General features: G+C 53.9%; 1 protein-coding gene across 3 annotated transcripts in view; it reads left to right on the top strand.

The window, feature by feature from the left end:
• Positions 1–23,666, top strand: part of PCSK6 (proprotein convertase subtilisin/kexin type 6) — a 130,380-nt gene that overhangs the window by 96,830 nt on the left and 9,884 nt on the right. The window contains exons 14-18 of one of the 3 annotated variants that reach the window (XM_037145910.2): positions 14,302–14,481; positions 14,654–14,692; positions 19,862–19,964; positions 21,020–21,216; positions 23,013–23,100. In XM_037145910.2, the coding sequence (XP_037001805.2) occupies positions 14,302–14,481; positions 14,654–14,692; positions 19,862–19,964; positions 21,020–21,216; positions 23,013–23,100 (607 nt within the window). Of the gene's footprint in view, positions 1–14,301; positions 14,482–14,653; positions 14,693–19,861; positions 19,965–21,019; positions 21,217–23,012; positions 23,101–23,666 lie in introns of those variants that run through there. The other 2 variants (XM_053658979.1, XM_053658980.1) reach the window with 2 other exon arrangements.

Genomic DNA, 23,666 nt, shown 5'->3' with positions numbered 1-23,666 from the left:
CAGTGAGAATTCTGACAACCAACCTGCCCTTTGAAGCAGGGTGAGCCCCACTCGGACCCGTGCAGGGCAGGCTGGTGCTGTCTGTGGGGGCCCTCAGCCTGGGAAGGGGGCCCTCGATGACCAGGGTGACCTCCGACCCTGGCAGTCTGGAACCCAGGAGGAAGCAGGCCTGGCCGCTGCCTTGCCGGTGCGGTCAGTGCCGAGGGTCGGATGGGTCCCACTGGTCAGCGTGGCCCGGTGCCCGGTCACTGCCGCCCCTGGTGTCAGAACAGCGCAGCACACACAAAACAGCGTCCATGGAGAGTGGCATCACTCTCCTGTCTCCAGGGGGGATCTGAGAACCGGGGGGATGAGGAGGAGAGCAAGGCACTCACATCTCTGCAACTTAACTCTTTTTTTCTTAAAAAAAAAAGCCAACTCAGTTCCAGTGGTGTGCGGAGTAAAATACTTCCAAATCTCAGATACGACCTGGGGTTTATTAAGTAACTCAGGCCTCTGAATGATGTGCTAGCTCGAACAGTACTCATCGCCATCACACTGAACTTGGTTTAGGTCTTGTGTTTTTAAAAAACACTGAATCGTCTGTTAGTCATCTGTTTTCTTCTTCAGTTCCTGGGCCAGGGAAAGGTGCGTCTTCTCCCAGCGTCTCTGTCCCCTGTCCTCTGGGGGACAAGTTAGGGATGGAACTGGGGGCAAACCGTGCTCCACAGTGCGCTGGGTTTCCGGGTGGCTCTCACCAGCGCACAGAGGTGATCCGTAGGTGTCAGGTGCACTGCAAAGGAGATGCGTTCAGTGTGGTACCAAGACTCAGACTTTATAACGGCTCTGTTCCTTGACCACCCCCACCCTCTTTATCCCAACTGAGCCATCCCCTCTCTGAGGAGGGCTTTGGTCCCATTACTGAATGCTGTTGTCTTCTCTTTATTTTTTTTTTAGAGGAAGGGAGGGAGAAAGAGGGGGAGAGAAACATTGATGTTTGGTTGCCTCTCGCGCACCCCCTACTGGGGACCTGGCCCACAACCCAGGCATGTGCCCTGACTGGGAACTGAACCTCCAACCCTTTGGCTCGCAGGCCGGCAGTCAATCCACTGAGCCACACCAGCCAGAGCTGGATGGTGATGTCTTTACTCATTACTTTATTTCTTTCTTTCCAAGGCCCACTCACGGGAGTGAAGGGCTAATTGCCATGGGCTTCACCACTTATTTCATACATGAGATGATTTTCCTGACTACATGTTGCTAATCAGTAAGCAGTTATCATTGAATTCTCAATATGCTGAAAAGTCCTTCTTCCAAGGGGGGAAAATTTAAAAATAGTATTTTGTATTAAAATAGTCCAATACACAGGCCAGCACCTTCTCAGACATCTGTAACTTCTCAACCCCCTGTAGTTACATAGTCTCAAACAGGGCTCTATTCTGTCTTGTAGCCTTAATATATAAAGAGTGCTTATAAATCACTAAGAAATATGAAAATCACCACACGAGAAAAATAGGCAAGAGGCCTGAAAGGGCCATTTCTATAGAAAAACATATAAACCAATAAACAAAAGAAATGTAATCTTTTTAGTAATCAAAGAAAATATAACTTAAAACACCAGGTAAATAGGATAAGAAGCCAACAAGCAGAACTTTCCGGGGCCGAAAAACCAGTGCTTTGGTGAGAAGCACATGAATGTAGAGGTAGACAGGCCTGGCTCCACCAGTGACTCCCTGGGTTACCTTGTGTGTTGGCAGCACTGGATGGGAGTGAACCTTCCTGGCACAGCCTGGCACATAGTAGGTTGTCGTGGAAGCAGGTTTCTCATGCCCCCTCTTGTTACCTGCCCACTGCCTGCATCGGCTCCAACCACAGTCTTAAAGAAGTGGTCCACCTTCCCTCTGGGAACGTCCCAGCCCCGAGGTGACTGGTAGAGGGCCTTGGAGGAAGTGTAAACGGGCCGTGACTCTGGAGGACCCAGAACCTTGGAAGCAGCAGAATCCAGGGTTGCCGCGCTCAGGGCGAGCTAGATTGCTATCTCTTCAGTGAACTGAAATGAAAAACTCAAGTCTTGAACTTATAAGCGCATGTCTATTCTTTCTTCCTCTTACGCAACATCTTGCAAAACCAAAGGAACAAAGAATCGCTAGCCGGTGTCTTGGTTTGGAAATGCCGTGAGAAGGGTCAGATGTTGACCTGCGCTGGCCTTTCAAGGGCTCTTGCGTACCTGCCGGTGTGTCCCGGGGCCACAGACACTGAAGTTCCCACACATCTCGGCTTTCTCTGGAGCTCAGCCGGCACATCTGAGTCCACCCGCTCCCTTTCGTGGAATCCCATCTTCGAGTCTCTGCTTCCCACGAACCTGAACATTGAGGCTGGGCAAGTTCAAAGAGGTCTGGGGCAGAATTCACCAGAGCCTGCGGGGCGAACACGAGGGGCAAAGATCAGTAATGAAGGTCAGACCCGAACCACACGCGGGTCACCTTGACCGGGAAGAGGACATGGCTGTGGGAAGGTGGGTGGTGAGGGAAGACCAGGTCACTACATTAGCGTGGTCAGGACACAGAATGAAGACCTTAGGTGAGGCTGGAACAGAGCGCCCTGGAGGTGGGGACCGAGTTCCCCCTGGGCCACTTTCTGGCCTGAGCACGGAATGTCTCCCAGTCTTTCTGCGCATGACTGATGGGAGTAATAGTATCTTCTACATCACGGGCCTGGGTGAGGTTCAAATGTCGGGAGGTTGTCTACGAACAAGCCCTTGATGAGGATTCTGAAAAGTTTCAAGATTATGCTCAGTGACAGGAGCCCGTCTGACGTCTACCAAATCCTGCGTTTCTGCCTTAAACGATTAAATCGTGTCTCACTAAGTTGCCGCACTCACTGGAATGGAAGACTAAGAAATAATAATGATGATGAGGATGAAGCTCAGAGAGTTAGGTTCATCTCAAAGAGTACTTTTGACAGTCCAGACCGTTTGTGCCACTGACCCCCAGTCACATGCACTGATTGCCTTTCACTCTGTAAATATCCGCAGGTAGCTCCCAGACGGGCTCCCCGCCCGCCCTTGGGCCTCCCCTGTTTCCACACAGGTAGGACTAACACGGCCCCAGGGGAGCCGAGCCCAGGGCAAGGCGGCAGAGCTTGCGAAGCCTGTGGCTGTTCTCTCCACTTCCGGGATGCAAGGCCGCCCCAGCCTCCCCACTTGTAGCTGCCTTGGTGGGGGGCGGGGCGGGGCAGATAACATAATCCAGAAGTGCACCAGGTTTTGCCTAATGACAAACTGGAGGTAGAGCTTGCACCGTTTCTGACAGTCCCTACGGGGCCTGTTTGGAAGGTGACCCCTGCCAAGCTCTGAAGCTTGGCCTGCTTCATATTCATCTGCCTGCTCTTTCTGTCTCAGGACAGTCCCTCCCAATAAAGCCTCAGGGCGTGGGCTTTGCCTTGAGCCTCATTGTCCAGGAAGCCGAGGCCACAGCACGTGTCCTGGTGGCAGACTGACCACGGTCTTCGATATTCAGTAACCTCTGTGTAACATTGCAGAGTGACAGATAAGTGCAGGCTCATATTCAGAACTGGTCCAGCATGTAGTTGACAGGCAAAGCTTGCCTTCAGAAGCGCAGGACTTTGAACTTGGGGGAGGGAGTGGTCATAGAGTCATTGAGTGAATGAACGGATGAATGAATGAATGGGTTCACCACCGAGAACCTTCTTCAAATCAGGAACGCATATAATTTTAGTCAACTCCGTTTTCAGCTTCACGTCCTCAGTAAAACGCTTAATAATCAGTTAAAAGCAGGAAAAATTAGTCTCTCCTGGGTGACTGCTTTTTTTCCCCTTTTTCACGAGAAGTTCTGTGATGTCCCCATTTCCTTTCAGTTGCTCTTCTATGCATTGCTTTCTTCCTGGAAGTGTGGCTGTTCTCATCCTGTTGTTAGCTTTACTGGCCTGTTTCACTGACCTCTGTCTTGAGCCAATCTTTGTTTCCCAGGAAAAGTTGACATTTTGCTGTGTTCCGTGACTCAGTCTGTCTTGTCCTGGCGGCTGGAAAGAAAGCCGGTGGAAGGCCTGTGCCCTCTCTGCCGGCTTTCAAGTTTGTCAAGTTTGTCGCTGAGCGAACAAGGAGCGAAAATGGAGCATCGCTCCCGCCGGGCTGGAGACAGAACTGAGGGCTGGGCGAGGTTTCCCATCCGCACAACACACTCTTGCCCGAAGGTTTCTCCCTGAACCTTCTTTGCTTCCACATCTCTCAGCGTCTCCTCCCGTTGTTCTCTGTGCGTCCCTTCGATTCTTGCGAAGGAACCATTATAGCGACACTATTCCCTAAAGTCTCCTAGTTGAAGAGAAGAAGCTCAGTGTCTCCACTCACCTAGGTCCAGGTTCAAGGTCACCATGTGGATGAAGCACAGCATTGTGGCCTTGGTTCTCTGTCTCCTGATTGGGAATGTAATGAACTGGTAAAAATAAAACCCTAAATGTGAATGAAAATGCAAAGTAAAAGGACATGACCCTGGCTGGGTGGCTCAGTTGGTTGGAGCATTGTCCCGTACACCAAAAGGTTATGGGTTCAATTCCCGGTCAGGGCGCATGCCTAGGTTGTGGGCTTGATTCCCGGTCAGGGTGCGTATGGAAGGCGACCAACGGATGTTTCCCTCTCGTATCGATCTTTCTCTTGCTCTCTCTCTCTCCCTTTTCCCCTCTCTCTAAAATCAGTGAACATACCCTTGAGTGAGGATACCAAAAAAAAAAAAAAGATATATAGAGAGGAAGAATTCTCCTGAAACCCCTTCTCAGGTAGACTTTATTACTTTCAGAAACACATCACGATCCGAACTATAGCTACGTTTTCACGTCTTCCCTTCCCCAACACTGCACAGAGCTCCAGCCCTGCCACAGACGTCACTTCATATTTCCTCTCCTTGCATATCAAGCACTTTTTAATGTCATGGTACATTCTTTGTGAGCAGCCTTTTATATCCTTTTTATAATGCGTCGCCAAGGAGAAATGCCGTCATTTATTTAAGCGTCCCTCTACCGTTGGACATGTAGATTGCTTTCTGGGTTCTTTTGCGGTTATAAACAGACAGCTTAATGCCGAAAGCCCTCTCCTAAATTTCCGATTAGTTCCCTGGGATCGTGTACCAGAAGTCCAATTACTGGGACAAATAAGAGGTGGAAACCACAAAAACATCTGCTTTTGATACATGTGACCAATTTGCTTTTCAAAACAGTTGGACCCGTGTACAGTCTCAGAGGTGTGGACCCGTTTACGGCCTGTTCACTCAGCAGGTCCACGGGAGAAAAGGACCATGTTTTTCGGACCATGAGGCGCACCCAGGTTTTAGGGGAGGAAAATAGGAGGAAAAATTGGAAGCAAAAAAGTGGCAACATATTTAATAACATAGATAACATAATATTTCACCAATGTAAATGTAAACAGAATTCAACAGCAGCGTTAACAACCATTATTCCTCCCGAATGGGGGGAGGGTGCATCTTATAGTCCGAAAAATACTGTAATTTTTTCCCCCTTATTTTGTGTTGTGATAATTACTAAACAGGGTGAACACTTTTCCAAGCGTTCATCTATAAACCGTATTTTCTCTTTTGAAAATTGCCCTTTTTGGTTTTGTCCTCAGACGTCTGTATTGCTGCTATTAGGTGAATAACCATTCTAAGTAAAATACAGATGTAATAACCCTTTCTGTGTCAGAGTGTCTGTAAATATTATTTTGGTCTGCTATCTGACTTATATTTTATTTTTTTAAGATTTTATTTATTTATTTTTAGAGGGAGGGGAGGGAGGAGGAAAGAGAGGGAGAGAAACATCAATGTGTAGCTGCCTCTCCTGCGCCCCCTACTGGGGACCTGGCCCACAACCCAGGCATGTGCCCCGAGTGGAAATTGAACTGGCGACCCTTTGGTTCACAGGCCTGACTCAATCCATTGAGCCACACCAGCTAGGGCTGACTTATACTTTTTAAAAGATAATCTTAAATTTCCCCTTCAGAGTTTTGATCATTTGTCTCCCAGCTTATGATTGGATTTTCTTCATAACCTGCTTGATTATTTTCTAGTACAAGGTAAATTTTTTTTTCTAAATTGCTAACAATTTACCCCCAAACAAAGATAACATTGAAACGTTAAAAGATGTCATGGGCTGCTGTGTCCGGTGATAGGACGACCAGGAGCAGAACAACTAGCAGAAACGAGCACAAAACAAGTTGTTGAAAAGAAATCCGACTATATTGGTGATTTCCGTAAAGGTAAATAGCTTTGGTTAGAAGCTATATAATTCTATGTGGTATAGAATTGCTTTGATTAGAAGACAATGAGTGTTGCATTAGGTTTTTGTGAAATATCTTTACTGCTGCGCCAGGCATATGTTATGCATGCACCAGACGCCATCTTTACTCTCCTCTGCCTCTCTCTGCCTGAGGGGGCTGATCCCCAAAGAGGCTTTGCCTGTGGCTTGTGGTTGAGTCCAGCCGAGATCTTTAGCGGGAGCTGCCAGCATCCTGCCCCACCCCCAAGGGTACCCTTTCTTTGACTCTGTCCCGGGAACTCCTCCACCCATCGTGGCTCCTGGTGCTCCACCCACAGCTTCATAAACAGTTCCTTTACTTCACCCCCCTTGAGTACCCCAGTTTATTTACGCTGTCTGCTTCTTGCTGGGACTGACAGATGGAAGTACGTCCAAGAGTGATGTTTAAATTTAAGAAAATGGAAAGGTTAATAATCAAGTGGATGGGAAAAGAGACACCAGGCCAGTGCTCACCAAGAGAAACCTGGTGTCATTATCTTAATGTCAGACACACAGAAATTTCATGGGGAAAAGCATTACTAGACCTAGAGGGTCTCTGCATACTGATAAAAGGTTTGGTGCAATTTTTAAAATATTTTATTTATTTATTTTTAGAGAGAGGGGAAAGGAGGGAGGCAGAGAAACATAATGTGTGGTTGCTTCTTGTGCGCCCCCTACTGGGGAGCTGGCCTGCAACCCAGGCATGTGCCCTGACTGGTAATGGAACCTGAGACCCTTTGGTTCATAGGCCGGCGCTCAATCCATTGAGCCACAGGGGCCAGGGTGATCTGATTCAATTTTAACATGACCTCAAAACATATAAAGCAAAAACTTGTTGACCCAAGACAGACACACACACACACAAGATGGGCGGTTTAGCGTGCCTCAAGTATAATGGATGGGTAAAACAGCAGAAACCAGTAAGACGGGAAGATTTGCATAAAGCAGTTGATGGGTTAGCTGCGACATGCATATCGGAACACTGCACCCCGCAACTGAAGAATACACACATTTTCCTTTCAAGCACAAATGAGAATCGGCCGCCTGGCAGGGTCCTTGGCAGGCTTCCAGGTATTTTTCAGAATTGTGGCATACAAACCCTGCTCCCTAACACAGCACTGAAGAAATCAAAATGGTAAAAGATAAGTAGAAAAGACTCATGCATTTGAAAGCTGGAAAAAAAAACACTTCTAAATAGCTCATGTGTCCAAGGAGAAAAAGTCGTAATTGAAACCAGGAGATAGAAGTGGATGGTGATCAAAATACTACATCTCCAGCTCTGACTGGTGTGGCTTTGTTGGTTGGAGCGCTGTCCTGTACACTAGTAGGCTGTGGGTTCGATTCCCAGTCAAGAGCACGTGCCTAGGTTGCAGGTTCGGTCCCCAGTCAGGGTGCCAATGGGGGGCAACTAATTGATGTTCGAATGCATCACCCGAATGAACCCTGGAGCTTAAGATCCCTAGACCATTTTTCTGGCATTGAAAATACCATCCTTTTTTTAAAAATTAACTTTATTGGGGTGATATGGGTTAATAACATTACATAAGTTTCTGTGTACACCTCTGTAATAATATAATACATCACCTGTGTAAAAGTCAAGTCTCCTTCAGTCGCCAAAATTTGACCCCTTGACCCTCCCATCCTTCCCCCCTCTTCCCCTCTGGTAACCTGCATATTGCTGCTCATGTCTCTAAGTTTTTGTTTGTTTGGTTGGTTGTTCATTTGTTGCTTTCTGTTTTCTACCCCACCTGAGTAAAACCATATGGTTCTTCTTTTTACTCCACCTGATTTATTTCGCTTGGCGCGATACTCTCAGTATCCACCCATTCGACGCCAATGGCAGGATTTCATCCTTCCCTACGGCTGAGTAGTATCCCGTTGTCTATATGTGAACTGCATCTTCTTTATCCGATCGTCCATCAAAGGTCGAACACTGAGGTTCTTTCCACATCTTGGCTACCATAAACTTGGCCGCAGTGAACAGAGGTACAGATATCCTGACGAAGAAAGGTTTTCGGGTTTTTTCAGGCAGATGCCCAGAACAGGGTTGCTGGGTCGGACAGCAGATGTGTTGAGGAAGCTCCGTACTGGTTTCCAAAGTGGCCGCACCAGTCTGCATCCCACGGGCAGCGTACGGGGGCGCCCTTTTCTCCGCATCCTCTCCAGCACCTGCTATGAAATTACCATCTTTAAAGGCTTTTATGGCTACAAGATTCTCGTATCTCCCCTGCTTTATTCATTTTAATTTATTGATTTGAAAGAGAGAGAGAGTGGGAGAGAAACATTTGTTCATTGCTCTACTCATTGATACACTCATTGGTTGCTTCTTGAATGTGCCCTGATTGGGGATCGAACCCCCAACCTTAGGGTACCTGGATGGTGCTCTAACCAACTGAACCAGCCGACCCAGCCAGGGCCCCTGTTTTACGTCTGGCTCTGAGGATGCGTGTGTGCCCGTGTGTACACGTGCGTATGTATGTATGGGGGCTGGGCACACACGTGTGTGTGCACGCGCTTCCCATCCTTTCCACTTTATCTTCCTCTCTTTTACTTGCCATTTTTAACTGTGTCTTAAATTTACTGAGTAAAGGTTGGCATTTCTCTGTGTGTGTGTGTACAGTATTTCCTATAACAGCTTCGTGGAAATACAAGTCACATACTACAAAACTCACTCTTTTTAAAGTGTTCTTGTGTATCTGTATATTTTTATAAGTAAACGGAGCCTCTTTTTATTCCTTCCACCCAAACCTCTGCGTTCAACTTTGTAGCCTTTGTAACTCAGGTTCACTGAACTCCAGAAGGACAGTCTTCCACCGGAGTGTTAGACTAAAACAGATTTCTTGATTTTTCTAGGCCTCCTCTTTTTATTGGGTCTCTTCTAAAGAACCTCTCCCTGCTGTTTGACGTATGGAGGTGGGGGAGAATTAATAAATACTTTATTGTTAATAACTCCGCTAATTGCCAAAGGCTTCCCAAAGTATGAGATCAGAGTTTTTCAGCTAACAGAACCCTCCCCCCAATTCTATCTGCTGTCTCTTATTGCAAATCCCTCTCTCTAGGATTTTAAAAAAAGATTTAATTTATTTATCTGTGGAGAGAGGAGAAGGGAGGGAGAGAAACATTGATTGGTTGCCTCTCATGCTGAGAACCCAAGCGGGCAACCCAGGCTTGTGCCCCGATCAGGAATCGAACCGGTGACCTTTCGCTTTGTGGGACGATGCCCAGCCCACTGGTCCACACCAGTCAGGGCCTTCTCCAGGATTTTTGATGCTTAATTCAAAATGCCAGGGAATGAAAGAGCTTCATTACTGCTGGGACCTTCCTATTGGCGAATTCATCCCTAATACTGGTTCTGCCTGTGAGTGATGGGAATGGTTTTGTTTATCCATCGTGAATTCAGTTCACCGAGGGGACGCTGCGTTAAAGACAGTGTGTGACGCTAAAGCCATTCTTGGCAGCCCCGGAGGGCCTTAGCCGTGGGTTCCCCCCCCCCCGCCTGTCCCCGTCGCAGTCGCTGGGGCCTTGCTGGTGACACCTCAAGGCAGAGTTCTGGTGGGGCCCTCCCGAAGTGTTCTTTCTTGGACAGGCTCAGGAATCTGCGGCAAGAAATCCAAAGAGTTTGGGTTTGGACCCCTTTTAAGAGCCCCTCCTCCTGGAAGTGAGGGATGAATGGAACTAGTTTTCATGAGGGAAACGCAAACAGGTGTGCTGTGTGGCTCGAATAGTAAGTACTACACGTGTGTCAAATGCTCGGCCCAGAGCAGACACACATCCTGAAGTCCTGCGTTTGCCCTGGTTGGCTGGGTGGCTCAGTTGGTTGGAGCATTGTCCCCACACCGAAAGGTCGCAGGTTTGATTCCTGATCAGGGCACATACTTGGGTTGCAGGTTTGATCCCTGGTTGGGGCGTGTTCAGGAGACAGCCGATCGATGTTTCTCTCTTTCTGTCTGTCTGTCTCTCTCTCTCTCAAAGCAATAAACACATCCTCGGGTGAGGATTATAAAAATGAAAATAAAGTCCTCCTCCTGCCTCTGGTCAGTGGGGACTCGAGCCCAGGTCTGGGGCAGCCCACCTGTGTCGTCTCCCTAGAGCGACTGCTCACCCTGGGGCTGTGCCGCCACCTCCCTGATCCTTCCGGCTCCTTTCAGCCGGCACTGGGAGACGGGGCAGGTATGAAGCGAGGTGCCCAGTGGATGTCGTACACACCGAGTAGCAGCACCTATACGCCCGTCACTGTGCCCAGTGTCTTACTCTCGCTGAGTCATTTAATGCCCCAAACGACTCTGTAAAGTCAGTGGTATTGATACTATCCCCACTGTTCAGATGAGGAAGCTGAAGATCAGAGAGGTGAAGTCACTGCCCAAGGTCACACAGCTCGTAAGCAGCCAAGCCGGGAGTCAAGGCCAGGTCATGAGCCTCCAAGGTCCTTGCTCTGCTTGCTGGGCCAGGTCGCCCCTCATGTGACCACAAGGTTACAAAAAACACTTGTAATTGCAAATGTGTGCACACAGCCTCAGTGCCCCTCAGTAGGGGACTTGCTGCCTCTCTGATGCAGCCATGGGAGGACCACCCAGATGCCTCGTCAGTGGGAGAGGCAGGAACTCGGGCTGCGTTGACGAAGGAGACAGGGCCGGGCACGCGTCCCTGCTTTCTTGGGGAAGAAGAAAACACCCCGGGAAGGGTGCACGAGGAACGGGCCAGCGGGTTGCCCGCGGGGAGAGGGGTGGTGGCCCGGGGGTGGGGCCGGAGGCACACACCTCCGCTGCATTGCCTTTACTTTCGGATGTGGAGGCATTTACATTTATAGTTTATTCCAAAATAGAAATCAGAAGCCCCAAGTACCACAGCTTTCTTTTTAATCCTCACCTGAGGATATCTTTTTATTGATGTGAGAGAGAGGAAGAGGCGGGGAGAGAGTGTGCGCAAATTGAAAAACATCGAACCGTTGTCCCCTATATGCACCGCAGCCAGGGAGCGAACCTGAAACCTAGGTGTGTGCCCTGACCGGGAATTGAACCCGCAGCCATTTTGGTTCATAGGATGATGCTCCAACCAACCAAGCCACCCAATCAGGACCTGAATACCACAGGTTTTTAATGTTTTTTTTTCTTTGACCAATCCAAGCACTTTGTTCATAGCTTTTATAATTAAATATACTTTCTAAAACATGTATGTATGTGGAAGGTAATATATGCTGTGGGCTTTGTAAATAAAAATGAAGCCTCTTTCCTCCCGAATTCCTGCCTCCCCTTCAGTTCCCTCTTTCTGGTTTCTTGGAATTCATTCTTCCCCCAGTTTTATTGAGGTATAATTGACATGTGGCACTGAATAGTTTTTTTTAAAGATTTTATTTATTTCTTTTTAGAGAGAGGGGAAGGGAGGGAGAGAAACATCAGTGCGTGGTTGCCTCTTGAGCGCCCCCTGCTGGGGACCTGGCCTATAACCCAGGCATGTGCCCGAACTGGGAATCGAACCTGGGACCCTTTGGTTCATAGGGTCCATTGAGCCACACCAGCCAGGGCAGCACCGAATAGTTTCAAGGGGTGCATCGTAATGACTTGACTTATGTATGTGGTGAGATGAGTGGCATCTCTCATCTCAGACATACACACACACAAAAGAAAAAAGAAAAAAGAAGGTTCTTTTTCCTTACAGTGAGAACTCTTAGGGTCTACAAATTTGGTTTCTTGGCGTTCTTTCTGCCCTTTCTTCCTCCAGACAGGGTACATGCTGATCCTGTGCTTGGAGCAGCCCCTCTGGTTGGTCCTGCCAAAACTACATCCAAAAATAAGACTCCAGTTTTAGTGACTGAGCCCTGGGTGGGGGGTTTTGGGCGACATCACATAAGCCCGAAATAAGTTCAACTCCAGCTACAGCCCACAGAGCGCTTGGCCCCTCTCGTGTAGCCATCGCGCGCCCGCCTTAATTACTATCTGCCACTGGGCTGTTAAGGTGCCCGGATTCTGTGGTGGGTGTGAAGTGTAGCTTCGTCGGACCCCGGGGACGGGGGGGGGGGGGACGATCACTCCTGACCGGGGGCTGTGACGCTGCACCTGTGCCGTGGGAACTGCTTCCTGGGTCGCATTGTTCACTGTGCAGCCTCTGTGAGGAATGTGTTAGGGGAACGGCCTCAGAGCGGCGGAGAGAACCCTTCGGAAGGCTGTACGTTAGGACGTAGCAGGCTCACGGGTGTTTTTTCAAGTTCACGGATCTACATCCTCCAGTGCTTGACCCAGCAGCCAGGAGAGGCCTGGGCCATGCGGGGCCTGGCTTAGGGGGGTTTGGGGGCTGCCGGCGGGCGGGACGGGGGACTTGTGTTGGCCAAGGCCATGGTTAAGAAGAAACAGTGTGCTCTGTGCCATGTCGGGTGACAGAATCACCATCAAACACTGTTCGGAGCAGTATCTGCGGGCTGCCTGGCGAGCTACAGGCCAGTGATGCGTCCGTCCGCCCCGGACCCAGCTAGGACAGGAGGGATGAGAGCTGACCACTGACAGGGCGCGTGGGCCAGCAGGAGCCCCCTGTGCTGGGACTTGAGACTCTGAGAGATTCCCGGAGGCGGAACAAAAAGTGGTTATACTCGCAGAGTTGTCCACGTGGCAGAAATTGTATAAAGACAGCGAAAGACCGTGGGCCTGCCATTCAGAGCAAAGAAGTGCAGTAGCAGGGGCAGAGGGGATTATAACAACCCAGCAAAGATGTGGGCACGGGTCCCCCTTTGCCTAAAGCGGGGGGTCCAACCTTTGGGTGTCGCTGGGCCACACTGGAAGGAGAGGCGTTGCGGGGCCACACGTTAAATACACTGCGACCTGTAATCACACACAAAAAAATCTCATCATGTTTTAAGTAAATGTATGATTTTGTGTTGGGCCCTGTTCATAGCCACCCTGGGCTGCATGCATCCTGTGGGCCGCAGGTTGGACACCCCTGGTAAGGTATTCGGGTGGGCAAGACACCCAGGACAAAAAGTGAAGGGGGAGCCTGGGATTTTCCCAAGCAACACAGACACGAAGCTGGCAAAGTCACCGTCCCCAGTGTGGGCTGTGGCGGCATCACGAAGGGCCGTGGGGGTGGCCGTCAGCTGGTGTGACTGTGTGGTGATGGCCCAGCTGTAAAGAGAGCCTGGGAGGCGGGAGTTGCAGTGAGTCCATCGGCATGAGCGGCGTGTTCTCGGGCGGGTCACGCTAGGCCTGAGCCCCTTAATTTCTCTGAGAAGGACAGCAGTGACCTCCCTGCAACACGGTCCCACTGTCACCAATGCTGGTGGCACTACAGTAAGAAAGGGAGACCCAGGCCGCGGCCAGCAGTGCGCCCAGCCCATAGGCACAACCGACTCGGCCGCTTACGCGTTTTATAACATCTGGGTGTTGCGTGGAAATTGCAGGCCAGGTTTTCCACTTCTCTGTACACCTGAGAAGACCCAACATCCATCCCAAACCATGTGGAAGCTGGTGGTGGGGCGGGATCCTTGCTGTCTGCCTCTTCCCACCCCCCAGGACCCCCTTCATGGCCGGTGCTCTCCCATCAGCCACCCCCTTCTCCACACTGATCCCTCGTTTCCCCCAAACCCTGCTGCCATTGATCCTCCCTCTTTGGGGATGCCCTGTACCCAGCCTCTGGGCACATCTGGGCTGCACCGCCACTGCCATTGCACCAAATGTCCCCAGCTGCCCAGGCTGGCTGTGAAGGAAGGAGCCCGAGACCGGTCTTCCTGTGATCCAGGGTTAAGGACTGAAGTAGCAGGATTGCTCAGGGTAGCCCAGGTGTCACATGTGGAGGCACGTGGGCTGAGGCTCCCGGCCCCAGCTTTGTCCACTGGATTCAGGAGGGGAAGAGGCTGTTGTGGCTGGTAATGAGGGTGGGGCAATCGAGGGGGCTATTGTGAGACCTGTGGGCCTGGGCAGTAGGCGCGTCCCTGGTCCTTGAGCAATGAGGGAGTAAAGGCAGGGGCCATGTAGCCTTGCTGGGGGACAGGGACTTGAGGGGCCAGCTTGTTGACTCTGTGGACTGGGTGCCTTGCAGGGAAGTTGAAAGAATGGAGCCTCATCCTGTACGGCACAGCGGAGCACCCGTATAACACCTTCACCTCCCACCAGTCGCGCTCCCGGATGTTGGAGCTGTCCACCCCGGTGCTGGGGCCGCCCAGGGCCTCTCTGTCGCCGCCCCAGGCCGAAGCTCCCGAGGACGAAGAAGACTACACAGGTAAGGGGCCTGAATCCCAGGGACGCAGCTTGCCAGCCTCTGCGAGTTCTGGTTTCCCGCCATGGCCCTTAAAATGCGGGGCCGCTCCTGGCTGAAGGTGGGGGTCAGAAGACTATGTGTCTTCTCACTGTCCTGGAAGTCGTAATAACGATGCCAATTTGCACTCACACAGCTCCTCCCTCCCACGGCCGCCCTAATACTTTACAGACCAGTAAGTATGCGTCAGACTAGTAAGTATCTCCAACCGTTGCAGGCTGGGAAATCGAGGTTCTTTATGCCCAACCAGAACTGGGGCTTGCCCTGTGCTCAGTGAGACTCCTAAGGTGGTACCCCACTTTCTTCCAGGGGGCCCCATTTCATGTCTCTCGACCAGGGACCTAACGGAGGGTGGGCCCAGGTGCCTGGGTCGAACAAGCATAGCCAGGCAGGGAGCTGGCCTGGAGATCTTGACTGGCCTCAAGGGCTTTGATAAAGACCCAGGATCCGGTCTCAAGTCCTTATGTCAGTAGATACGAATGGGACACGAAAGGGCTTCCGAAAAGGGGCCGCTGCAGGTCCTTTGCCCCCAGCTGCTCCGTGTGCTGCCTTGGCTCTGGGCCTCTAGCTTCCTCGGCTCAGGCAGCCGCAGGGAAAGGGCTTCAGACAATGCCTGTCGCGATCGGCACTTAGAAAGCTTTTCCTTCCCCCGCTGAACCGTCCCACAGACATTTGTGAGAAACCAAGTGTTTCTGGTTGGGCATACGCTCCGTAGCTAAATATTCCGGCTCTGTGATAAATGATGGGGACTATCCAAGGCCACTGATGCTTTGAGTTATGTAATAGCTTCTGGGGGAGAAGAACGGGAACGATGCAACATTCCACCCATACAGCTCGGGCATAAATTATGGTCGATTCCATTTCACACGTCTTCTACCTTTCCTTTAAAATGGGCCATTGAATTATGTATGGACTAATCTGCTCTGTTTCCCCCGGTGATTTATAAACCATGGCAAGACTCAGTAATTATTAATAAATGACTGGGTTTTTTTTTTCCCCGCCTTAAATCTGCCACCGACTCTAACCTCACACTGTCCTGGAATCTCGCTGTGAGACTGGCCTGCAGCCTGGATCCCCGACGGCTCGCTCTTCCCGGAGGGTGGTTTAGATGGAAGGGGTGGAGTGGGGGGCGGGGCTCTGTGGGATGAAGGTGTGGGTCCGAGGCTCTGGGAGTCCCCTGCCTTCTCGGGGCAAGTGGGACAGGTGGGCAGGTACCAGCTAGATGTGCCAGAGAGGGTGCCGTGTGGAAGGCAAAGGGAGAGCGCTTTGGGGAGGGAGGAGTAGGAGAGGGAAAAGGGAGAAGAGGAAGAGGAGAGAGAGAGAGACAGGGAAGAGAGGAGGAGGGAGAGGAAGCAGCCAAGTTAGATCCAAGGCACAGTCAGGAGGCGCATGGGGTAGGGCATCTGTGAGGTGCCCCTTGGGGAAGCATCTCCATCTCAGACAAACCCAGGGAGAAAGGGAGGGTCAGGGGTCATTTTGAAGTGGGGCGATGATTCTTAACAACTTTCTGCAGAGCTCCGCACAAAGGCGAGGGGGATGGAGGTGGGAGCTTGCAGGGGTAACTGAGTGAGGGAGGGAGGAGGTTTTCTGGGGAGTGCAGAGAGCGGGTCCTGGGCTGCAGGGTCTCGGTGGCGATGGGCACAGTTCCAGAGTGCGCCAGCAGGGGGCGCCTGAGATGGCGAGGGGAGCCCAGCCGCTCCGGAAGGTAAGGATCCCAGGACCTTAGCGGGCTTAGTGGGCAAGAGTCTGCCAAGAGGGTCCCGGCTCCTAGGAGGGTGTCAGGTGCTTTGCAGGAGAGCTACCCAGGGGTGGGGGCAGCCATGAGGCGGGCAGGCAGTGACTGACCTCTCAGCCAACATGGATCCCTGAGCATGGATGGAGCAGAGGGGACGGCCAGAGTTACTCTCTGGGCCAAGGAGGCTGGAAGGCCAAGGTCGTGGTAGAGTGCGAGGTTCCTGAAGTGAACGAGGATGCGAAAATCCAGCCGAGGGGCTTGCTGCTAAGGGGCGGGGAGGCCCGGGGGATCTGGCAACAGCCACAGTGGGCCGGGCAAGGTGCCAGGGAACCCCCAGTGGCCACGAGGCTGAAGGTGCAGAGCTCGGTGGTGATGGCCAGGCTGCTGGGGCAGAGGTGTCTATCCGGTGGCTGATGAGCACCTGGCATGGCCATGTGTGAGGCCACCCCAGGGGTCCCCAGGCCACCGAGGGAAGAGCCGCCTTCAGCAGGTCTGGGGGTGACATGGCACCCAGTGGGCGAGGGAGCGAGGATGGTACAGGAAACAGGGCAGTCGGTGCTCAGGCTGCTGAAGAGCGTGGCCGGGAGGGAAGGACAGAGTTGTCCTGAGAACGCAGGCAGCCTGGCCTCCAGGAAGCGAGTTGTGGGCTGAGGGTGGCTGGGGACATGTGGTCAGGCCCCTGGGACCATGCAGCCTCTGCCCAGAGACATCTAGGATGGCCTGGCAGGGACAGGCACTTGATTCATAAGACGCATGAGCTCTCACTCTGCAGTTTAAGGTCAGAAACCTGACGTCGCCTGCCCAGATCATGAGCCATCAAGAAAGAGACCAGACGGGTCCCGAGAGGGGTCTCTCATCCTTGTTAGTGGCGTCTGGTCTGCAATCAGCCCCCGACCCCCAGGCCTGGTAGCGTCACCTGACCATCCAGCGCCCTCTACCAGGAGGGTGTGAATGGGAAAACACACAGGGAAACTCAGATAATCCCCCTGGGCCTTCAGCAACTGCTCTGAGCAGGAAGGACAAGCCGCGGCGAACCCCCAAGCTGCTTCCCAACACCTGCGTGTGCGTCTCTACCCTGGGTCTGCTGCCCCAGTGATGTCAGCCCTCGTCCGTGCATGTGGGGGGAGACTGCTGGTAGCCAGCAGGCTCTGTGTGTGCATCGGGTGTGCCCTGTGTCTGCAGCTTTGGGAAGTTAGAGGCCCCTGGGTCCGTGAGATGCTTGCACACTGGGCGAAGAGAGGAACAGGAGGTGTGAGGGCAGACCGCCACGCAGAGAACATAGGCTGGCCCAAGGGACGAGCTGCTGAGAAGCACGGGGATTCGCAGGCACAGGGAGAGATGGGGCCGGCACGGCCATCCGGGCGGGTTTGAGTCAGAAGGCCTCACAAAGAGCTGAGTTCTTGATGCTGGGCTGTGGGAGATGACTCGCACTGAGAGCCGTCCGGGGGAAGGTGCTTACAGGCGTTTAGGTGAGCAGCCTCGGAGCCTTACTGGCCTGTCCCGTGTTGGGGGGTGCTGTTGGGTGCACCCCAGCCTTGTGCGGGCTCCCCTGACTAACCCCTCCGCTGCGGAGAGGCCCCAGCAGGGAGTGAGAGGGGGTGAAGTCCACACGCTCAAACCCACCGCCCGAAGCACTGCTGCAGGCCTTTCCCCAGGGCCAACCCGTCCTGGGACGTTCTAGAATATTCTGCATGGGGGTGGGGATGGGGAGGACACTGCACTTTCCCAGTTTCCGCCCACGCTCCTTTCGTCCTTTCTCTCACCCTTGTTAACAGCCGCTCTGCGGATTTTTATTGGGCATCTCCCCATGACAAACGGCTTTGTAGTTGCTGGGAATGTGGTAGTGAATGTTCTAGACGGAATCCTGCCTGCCTTCTCCCATGCCAGGAGAGAGGGGTGAAATGGTCTCTCTTCTCCCGGTCCCCGCACATCTCCTTAAGATTGAGGACAATTAGCTTTGTCCAGCAAGACGGACCTGGGGAAGTTACTGCGGAGGAAGGTGGCGTGTCCTCGAAGCCATGCCGGCTGGTGGGCGGGGAAGGCCGGAGCCGCTGGCCAAGTTCATGTGCTTTCAGCACAAATGGTGCAGGGAGGCAGGATTCCTGCCTGAGGATATTGCCCTGGATGGGCTGGGCCACCAGGGACAGAATCAAGTCAAATGAGATTGGACTTCAAAGAGCAAGCAGTCTGGAGCTCGGGAAGGTGGCGGCCAGTAGGGCTGCATAGGGCCGTGCACAGGGCTGCTCCTGCCCCCCTTCCGCCCCGGACCGGGAGGCACAGCCCAGCACGTGCTGTCCCCGGGGACGGGCGCCACTTAGAAACGAGGCTCACAGCCGGGTCCACAATGAAAACTTTGGAAATAGCAACATCATCAAACCTTCGGGGAGGGAAGCAAAATAAACTGGCCCAACACTGGGAAGGTCTGAAGGCCCTTTCGAGGGGAATGAAGAGGGCTTTGTGCGTCTCAGCAAAGACCCATTGTGGGTGGCAGAGAATGGGGATTTTTGTCTTCCCTCCCGAGGAAATGCTGGTGGCCAGCAACTCACCTCCTCTTTGCTTCTGAACTCACTCCCACCCCCTCCAATAACGGAAACCTTACAGAAGGGGTCGTCCCCCCACCCTTTCTAAAGACTCAGAGGTTTCCCTAATGGCCCACGAGACCCTCCCTGCGTGGGCGGGCTTTCCTGAGCCATTTCCGAGGGGAGGAGGGACTGGACGGGGATAGGATGGGCCTGTCCCAACCACAGTGGTTACGTTTGTCAGGCGGGGGAGGAGGACACGTGTGGGTGGACACGCCCCACCGCAGCCTGAGGCTGAGTGTGACCCATGTCTCACACTGTGGGGTACCCAGAGAGAAGCCCCTGGAAGGGCAAGACTTGCTTGTGTTTACCAAGCTCCCTGCCCTTTGCTTTTGCAACAAGACACAGACCCCCTGGAATTAAACGGGGGGGGGTGTAGGGGACTGCTGAGGGCTTGAGGGAGGGAAGCCAAAACAGGGGGACTGTGGAGAGGGGCCGTCCCCTCCCACCCCAGGCCCACCAGCGTCAGCCAGACCCCGGGGTCCCGAGCCCATGGAAACCCGTCCTGTCTCCACCCCAGTCCCTGCTGCTTATTTCCCGGGGGATCATCACCATGCGTCAGCAGCTGCCCCCATGCTCCCGCCACCCGACCCCTGACTTGCTTGTCCTTTGGGACAGGAAGTAACATGACTGGCCGGTCCCAGCATCGTGACGCAGGGGCCGCACTGAGAAGGTGCTTCCCTGCCTCGCCGTCCCCATCCCGGCTTCTCCTCTTGTCTCTCACAGTGTCCCTCTCTGTGCAGGTCTGAGTCCCCACCTGCCGCTGGCCCTCCTGCCTGGGGCTGCCCCTGTCTGGAGCCTCGGACCCTGTGACGCTCACCCCGACCAGGGCCACTGCTCCCCTGTGGCCGATGATGCCCAGAGGGGTGGACGCCCAGGCCTGTGGTCCGGCCATGCAGACGTGCAGGGCCCCCCACCTCGCACCCTGCTCTCTAGGGAAGCTCCGCCTGACCCCAACACAGGGTCACAGGGACAGGATGTGACTGAGGAAGTGTCTGGGTGGCTGAGAGGAAGTGCTTGTTTCTTTAAGGTACGTGCCATCCGGAGTGCGGGAACAAGGGCTGCGAGGGCCCCCGTGCAGACCAGTGCCTGAACTGCGTCCACTTCAGCCTGGGGAACGCCAAGACCGGCAGGTAACCAGTGGGACCCCCCCACACACACCACGAGGGGGGGGGTGCTGATCTGAGCTGTGTTGGGAGGCCCACACACCTGGCGCCCCTCCTGAGGAATTCAAGGGGTGCCCTGCAAAGGAAACTCCACTGAGGCTCACTGGTTTGGAATTTCACCAGTTTTGGTCATTGTTTCGTGCTCATCACACAAGTAATTGGTGTCCCTGACAGAGACCAGAAGCTTTTTCTGTCTGTGTTGTTGAACGGAAATGGGTCTTGTTGAGCCTTGACATCCCAAGGCTGACCCCTTGGGAACCAGAGACGAGTGTCATTTTAGGGGCCGATGCTATTCCATTTTTTAAAAGATTTTATTTATTACACAGAGGGGAAGGGAGGGAGAAAGAGAGGGAGAGGAACGTCAAGGTGTGGTTGCCTCTCCCGCGCCCTCGACTGGGGACCTGGCTCACAACCCAGGCCTGTGCCCTCGCTGGGAATCCAAACAGCGACCCTTTAGTTCGCAGGCCGGCACTCAACCACTGAGCCACACCAGCCAGGGCAGGATACTGTTCTAAAGTCAGAGCTGCGGGCCTCACGCGGGAGCTCCCGCCCCTGAGAGCCGGGGCAGGGCAGGGGTGCGGACGTGACTCCCAGGTGCCCTAGGGTCCCCGACACAGCCGCACTCCGCCCTGCACTGTGCAGACACAGCCCTGCTGCGGACTTGGGTCACTGCCCGGGAGACCCACTGTTCCAGTTCATGGGGTGGGTGGGGAGCGGGCTACTGCTGGAGCTGAAGGGTCCAAAATTCACCACCTCCCTGGGGGCAACTTGGAAAGCAGAGGAATTCCCAGGTTCTTGTCCTGTGCCCTCTCTGGGGCACGTGGGAACCCCCCCAACTGTTTAAAGGGGCACCAGTGGTTTAACCTTCACCCCTGGGGCCTTGGTGTCCTTGGCCTAACCTTGGCCTGACCTTGGCCTGACCTTGGCGGGGTGCTTGGGCTGCCAGTGTTGAGCTGAGCGGAAATGCCCAGGGCTCGGCTGACTCAGAAAGGCCCTCTCTGCTCCTGCTCCCACTCCCCCAGGAAGTGCGTGAGCGAGTGCCCCTTGGGCTACTTCGGGGACACCGCAGGGAGACGCTGCCGCAGGTGCCACCGGGGGTGCGAGACCTGCAAGGGCAAGAGCCCGCTCCAGTGCCTGTCCTGCCGCCCCGGGTTCTACCACCACCAGGACATGAACGCCTGCATGACGCACTGCCCGGCCGGGTCGTACGCCCACGAAAGTAAGTGCTTGTCGCCGGGCCCCTCCCTGGGCCAGGGCGCCCTCTCCCGGTTGAATGTCCCCTGCCCTCTGCTTCCTGTGCACTCCATCCTGAGAAAGGACAGGGACAGGGGAGGGAGAGGCGGCGACATTGGAGCCTTCGGGCCTGTCGGTTAACAGCCAGTCACACACGGACTCGGCCAGAACAGTTCCAAGTGACGCTGGAAGAAATCCCGGCCGTAGTTTGGGGCATCTCAGGTCTGCAAGTCCATGTCCATTGCTCAGGGTGGGCAGAGAGGCGGCTCTAGCCGGTGGCTCTAGGCTCAGTAGGATGTCGGATATCGAAGTGTCTCTGAGGACACCCTGCTGTGGGCCCTGCACGTCCCCCTCCGGGGAGGACCAGCCGTGTCGCCACGCCCCAGGCACAGGCAGGGGTGGGTGCGGGGCAGAGGGGGTGCTTGGGAGCCGGCAGCAGCTTGGTCGTCAAAACCGGGTGACAGGCCCTCCCGGGAAGAGTTCCTGAGCTGAAGTTGAGGTGTAAGTGTGGGCAGAAGATTTGCGGTCCCCCGTAAAAGAAGAGTGGCCTGCTGGCCAGACGGGACAGGTTAGTCCTTGGGGTGTACTTGCCACACAGCGACCACCCACACCCCTTGGAGGGGGTGACATGTCCCTGGTCTCACAGATGAGAAACAGCCAAGATGGGGAGGAAGGCCCGCATCTGGTGACGGCAGAGGGGGGCCTTGAGCTCAGAGAAGAAAAGCCAGGGGCCCTGCCGTTCCGCCAGCCCAGGAAGGAGGGTAGGTGGGCCCCGGACACAGGCCAGCGTTTCACCGGCTCGGCTCCCCCCATGGGGAAGAGGCAAAGGGAGGGTTTGGGTTACATTGAAGCTGCCGTTTTGCTGCTGCTGACCGTGCAGGTCGGAGGCCCCCTGCGGGCTCGCTGCTGTCCCAGCACGGCGGTGGCTGTGTGGACAAGGAGCCGGGGGTCCCGAAAGGCAGACAAAGCCAGCAGATTAGCCAGACTCCAGAAAGGAGACCAGTTGTCATCCGAGATGCACTTCTCCGCCTTCATGACACCTCCCTGAGCCGCCACCACACCTGTTCTCTGGGTGGAGGCTCCTTCGGCCCCGCCCTGGTCCTAAGCCGTGACCCTCAGTGACCCTCATATCCTCATGAGCCCCTGTGACGTGTGCGTAATGCCACCTGGGGGCCCCGAGGGAGAGGCAGGAGGCGTGGCGAGCAGCCCTGAGTGTCCAGGCTCCAAACGCAGGAGGCAGTGATGAGGGGTCTGAGGGAACGGCCTCGATACTGACTTGGCCACTGCAGGTGAGGCCGCGGTGGCCCAGAATTTCCCCAGAGGCAGGATGGTGTCACAGACTCGAGTCTCTGCCCACAGCCCCAGGCCTTCAGTGGGGACACCTGGAGGGCGCTGGGGGGAGGTGAGAGGCACCTTGGGCTCCACCCTGTCACGGGCATTTTGGCACCTGAGTCACCTGCTCAGTCAGCCAGGAACTGGCTTCCATCCTGTGGAAATAAGCAGACCCCGAGCCCGTCTCGCTTGGGTGGGGAGGGCCCCCCGAGGTTGTGTGAGGACTTTCCTTTACTCCAGAAAAAAAGAGGTAGGAGACCTGTCCTCTGACTCCCGGGCACGCGGTCCCCTCTTGGCCTCTGGCTGTCTCATTTCTACATCAGCCATTCGAGACACTCGGTGACAAGCTGCCCGGCCAGCCCCGCTTTGGAACGATGCCGGGGTCTCCTCGCCCGGATCCGATTCTCATCCGCGCTCCCCCTTCTCTTCTCCTCGTCTCCTTCCCTCCAGGTGAGAGAACCTGCCGGAAGTGCCACCCGAGCTGTAAAAAGTGCGCGGATGAACCGGAGAAATGCACCGTCTGTAAAGCGGGGTTCAGGTAAAGCCCTCCCTTCCCACCTCAAGCCCGGCAACGTGTCTCTGCTGGTTTTTTGTTTCGGCTGTTGATTTGCCCCATTTCTGCAGATTTCTACCGAAAGCTACAAATTTCCAGAAGCCTTTCAGGGTGAAGGTTAAGAGGCTGCCCCAATCTGACTCTGGTTTTCTCTCTCCTGTCAAGCTGTGCAGGTCTCCTTTTAAAATGCTGCCCTGGGTTAGTGGTTTGTAGTGGGTTATGCTGACGCCTTTGTTTGCCTGGTTCATGCAAACAAAGTGCGTTTGTTTTATTTATTTATTTTTAGAGAGAGGGGAAGGGAAAGAGAAAGAGAAGGAGAGAAACATCAGCGTGTGGTTACCTGTCACAGACCCCCTACTGGGGACCTGGCCCACAACCCAGGCACGTGCCCTGACTGGGAATCGAACCGGTGACCCTTTTGGTTCACAGACTGGTGTTCAATCCACTGAGCCACACCAGCCAGGGCCTGAACTGCATTTAATGTAACCAGATGGGGATTACCTGTTCCTCCGAGTTACGCTCTGGAAGCTTAGATGACGTTCTGTTTGAAA

This window comes from Artibeus jamaicensis, unplaced genomic scaffold (assembly GCF_021234435.1).
Source record: "Artibeus jamaicensis isolate MK-2021 breed Jamaican fruit bat unplaced genomic scaffold, CSHL_Jam_final scaffold_612, whole genome shotgun sequence".
In the NCBI taxonomy this organism is placed as follows: Eukaryota; Metazoa; Chordata; class Mammalia; order Chiroptera; family Phyllostomidae; genus Artibeus; species Artibeus jamaicensis.
Note: the sequence above shows the minus strand (reverse complement) of the source record. Positions and strands in the feature narration are given on the sequence as shown.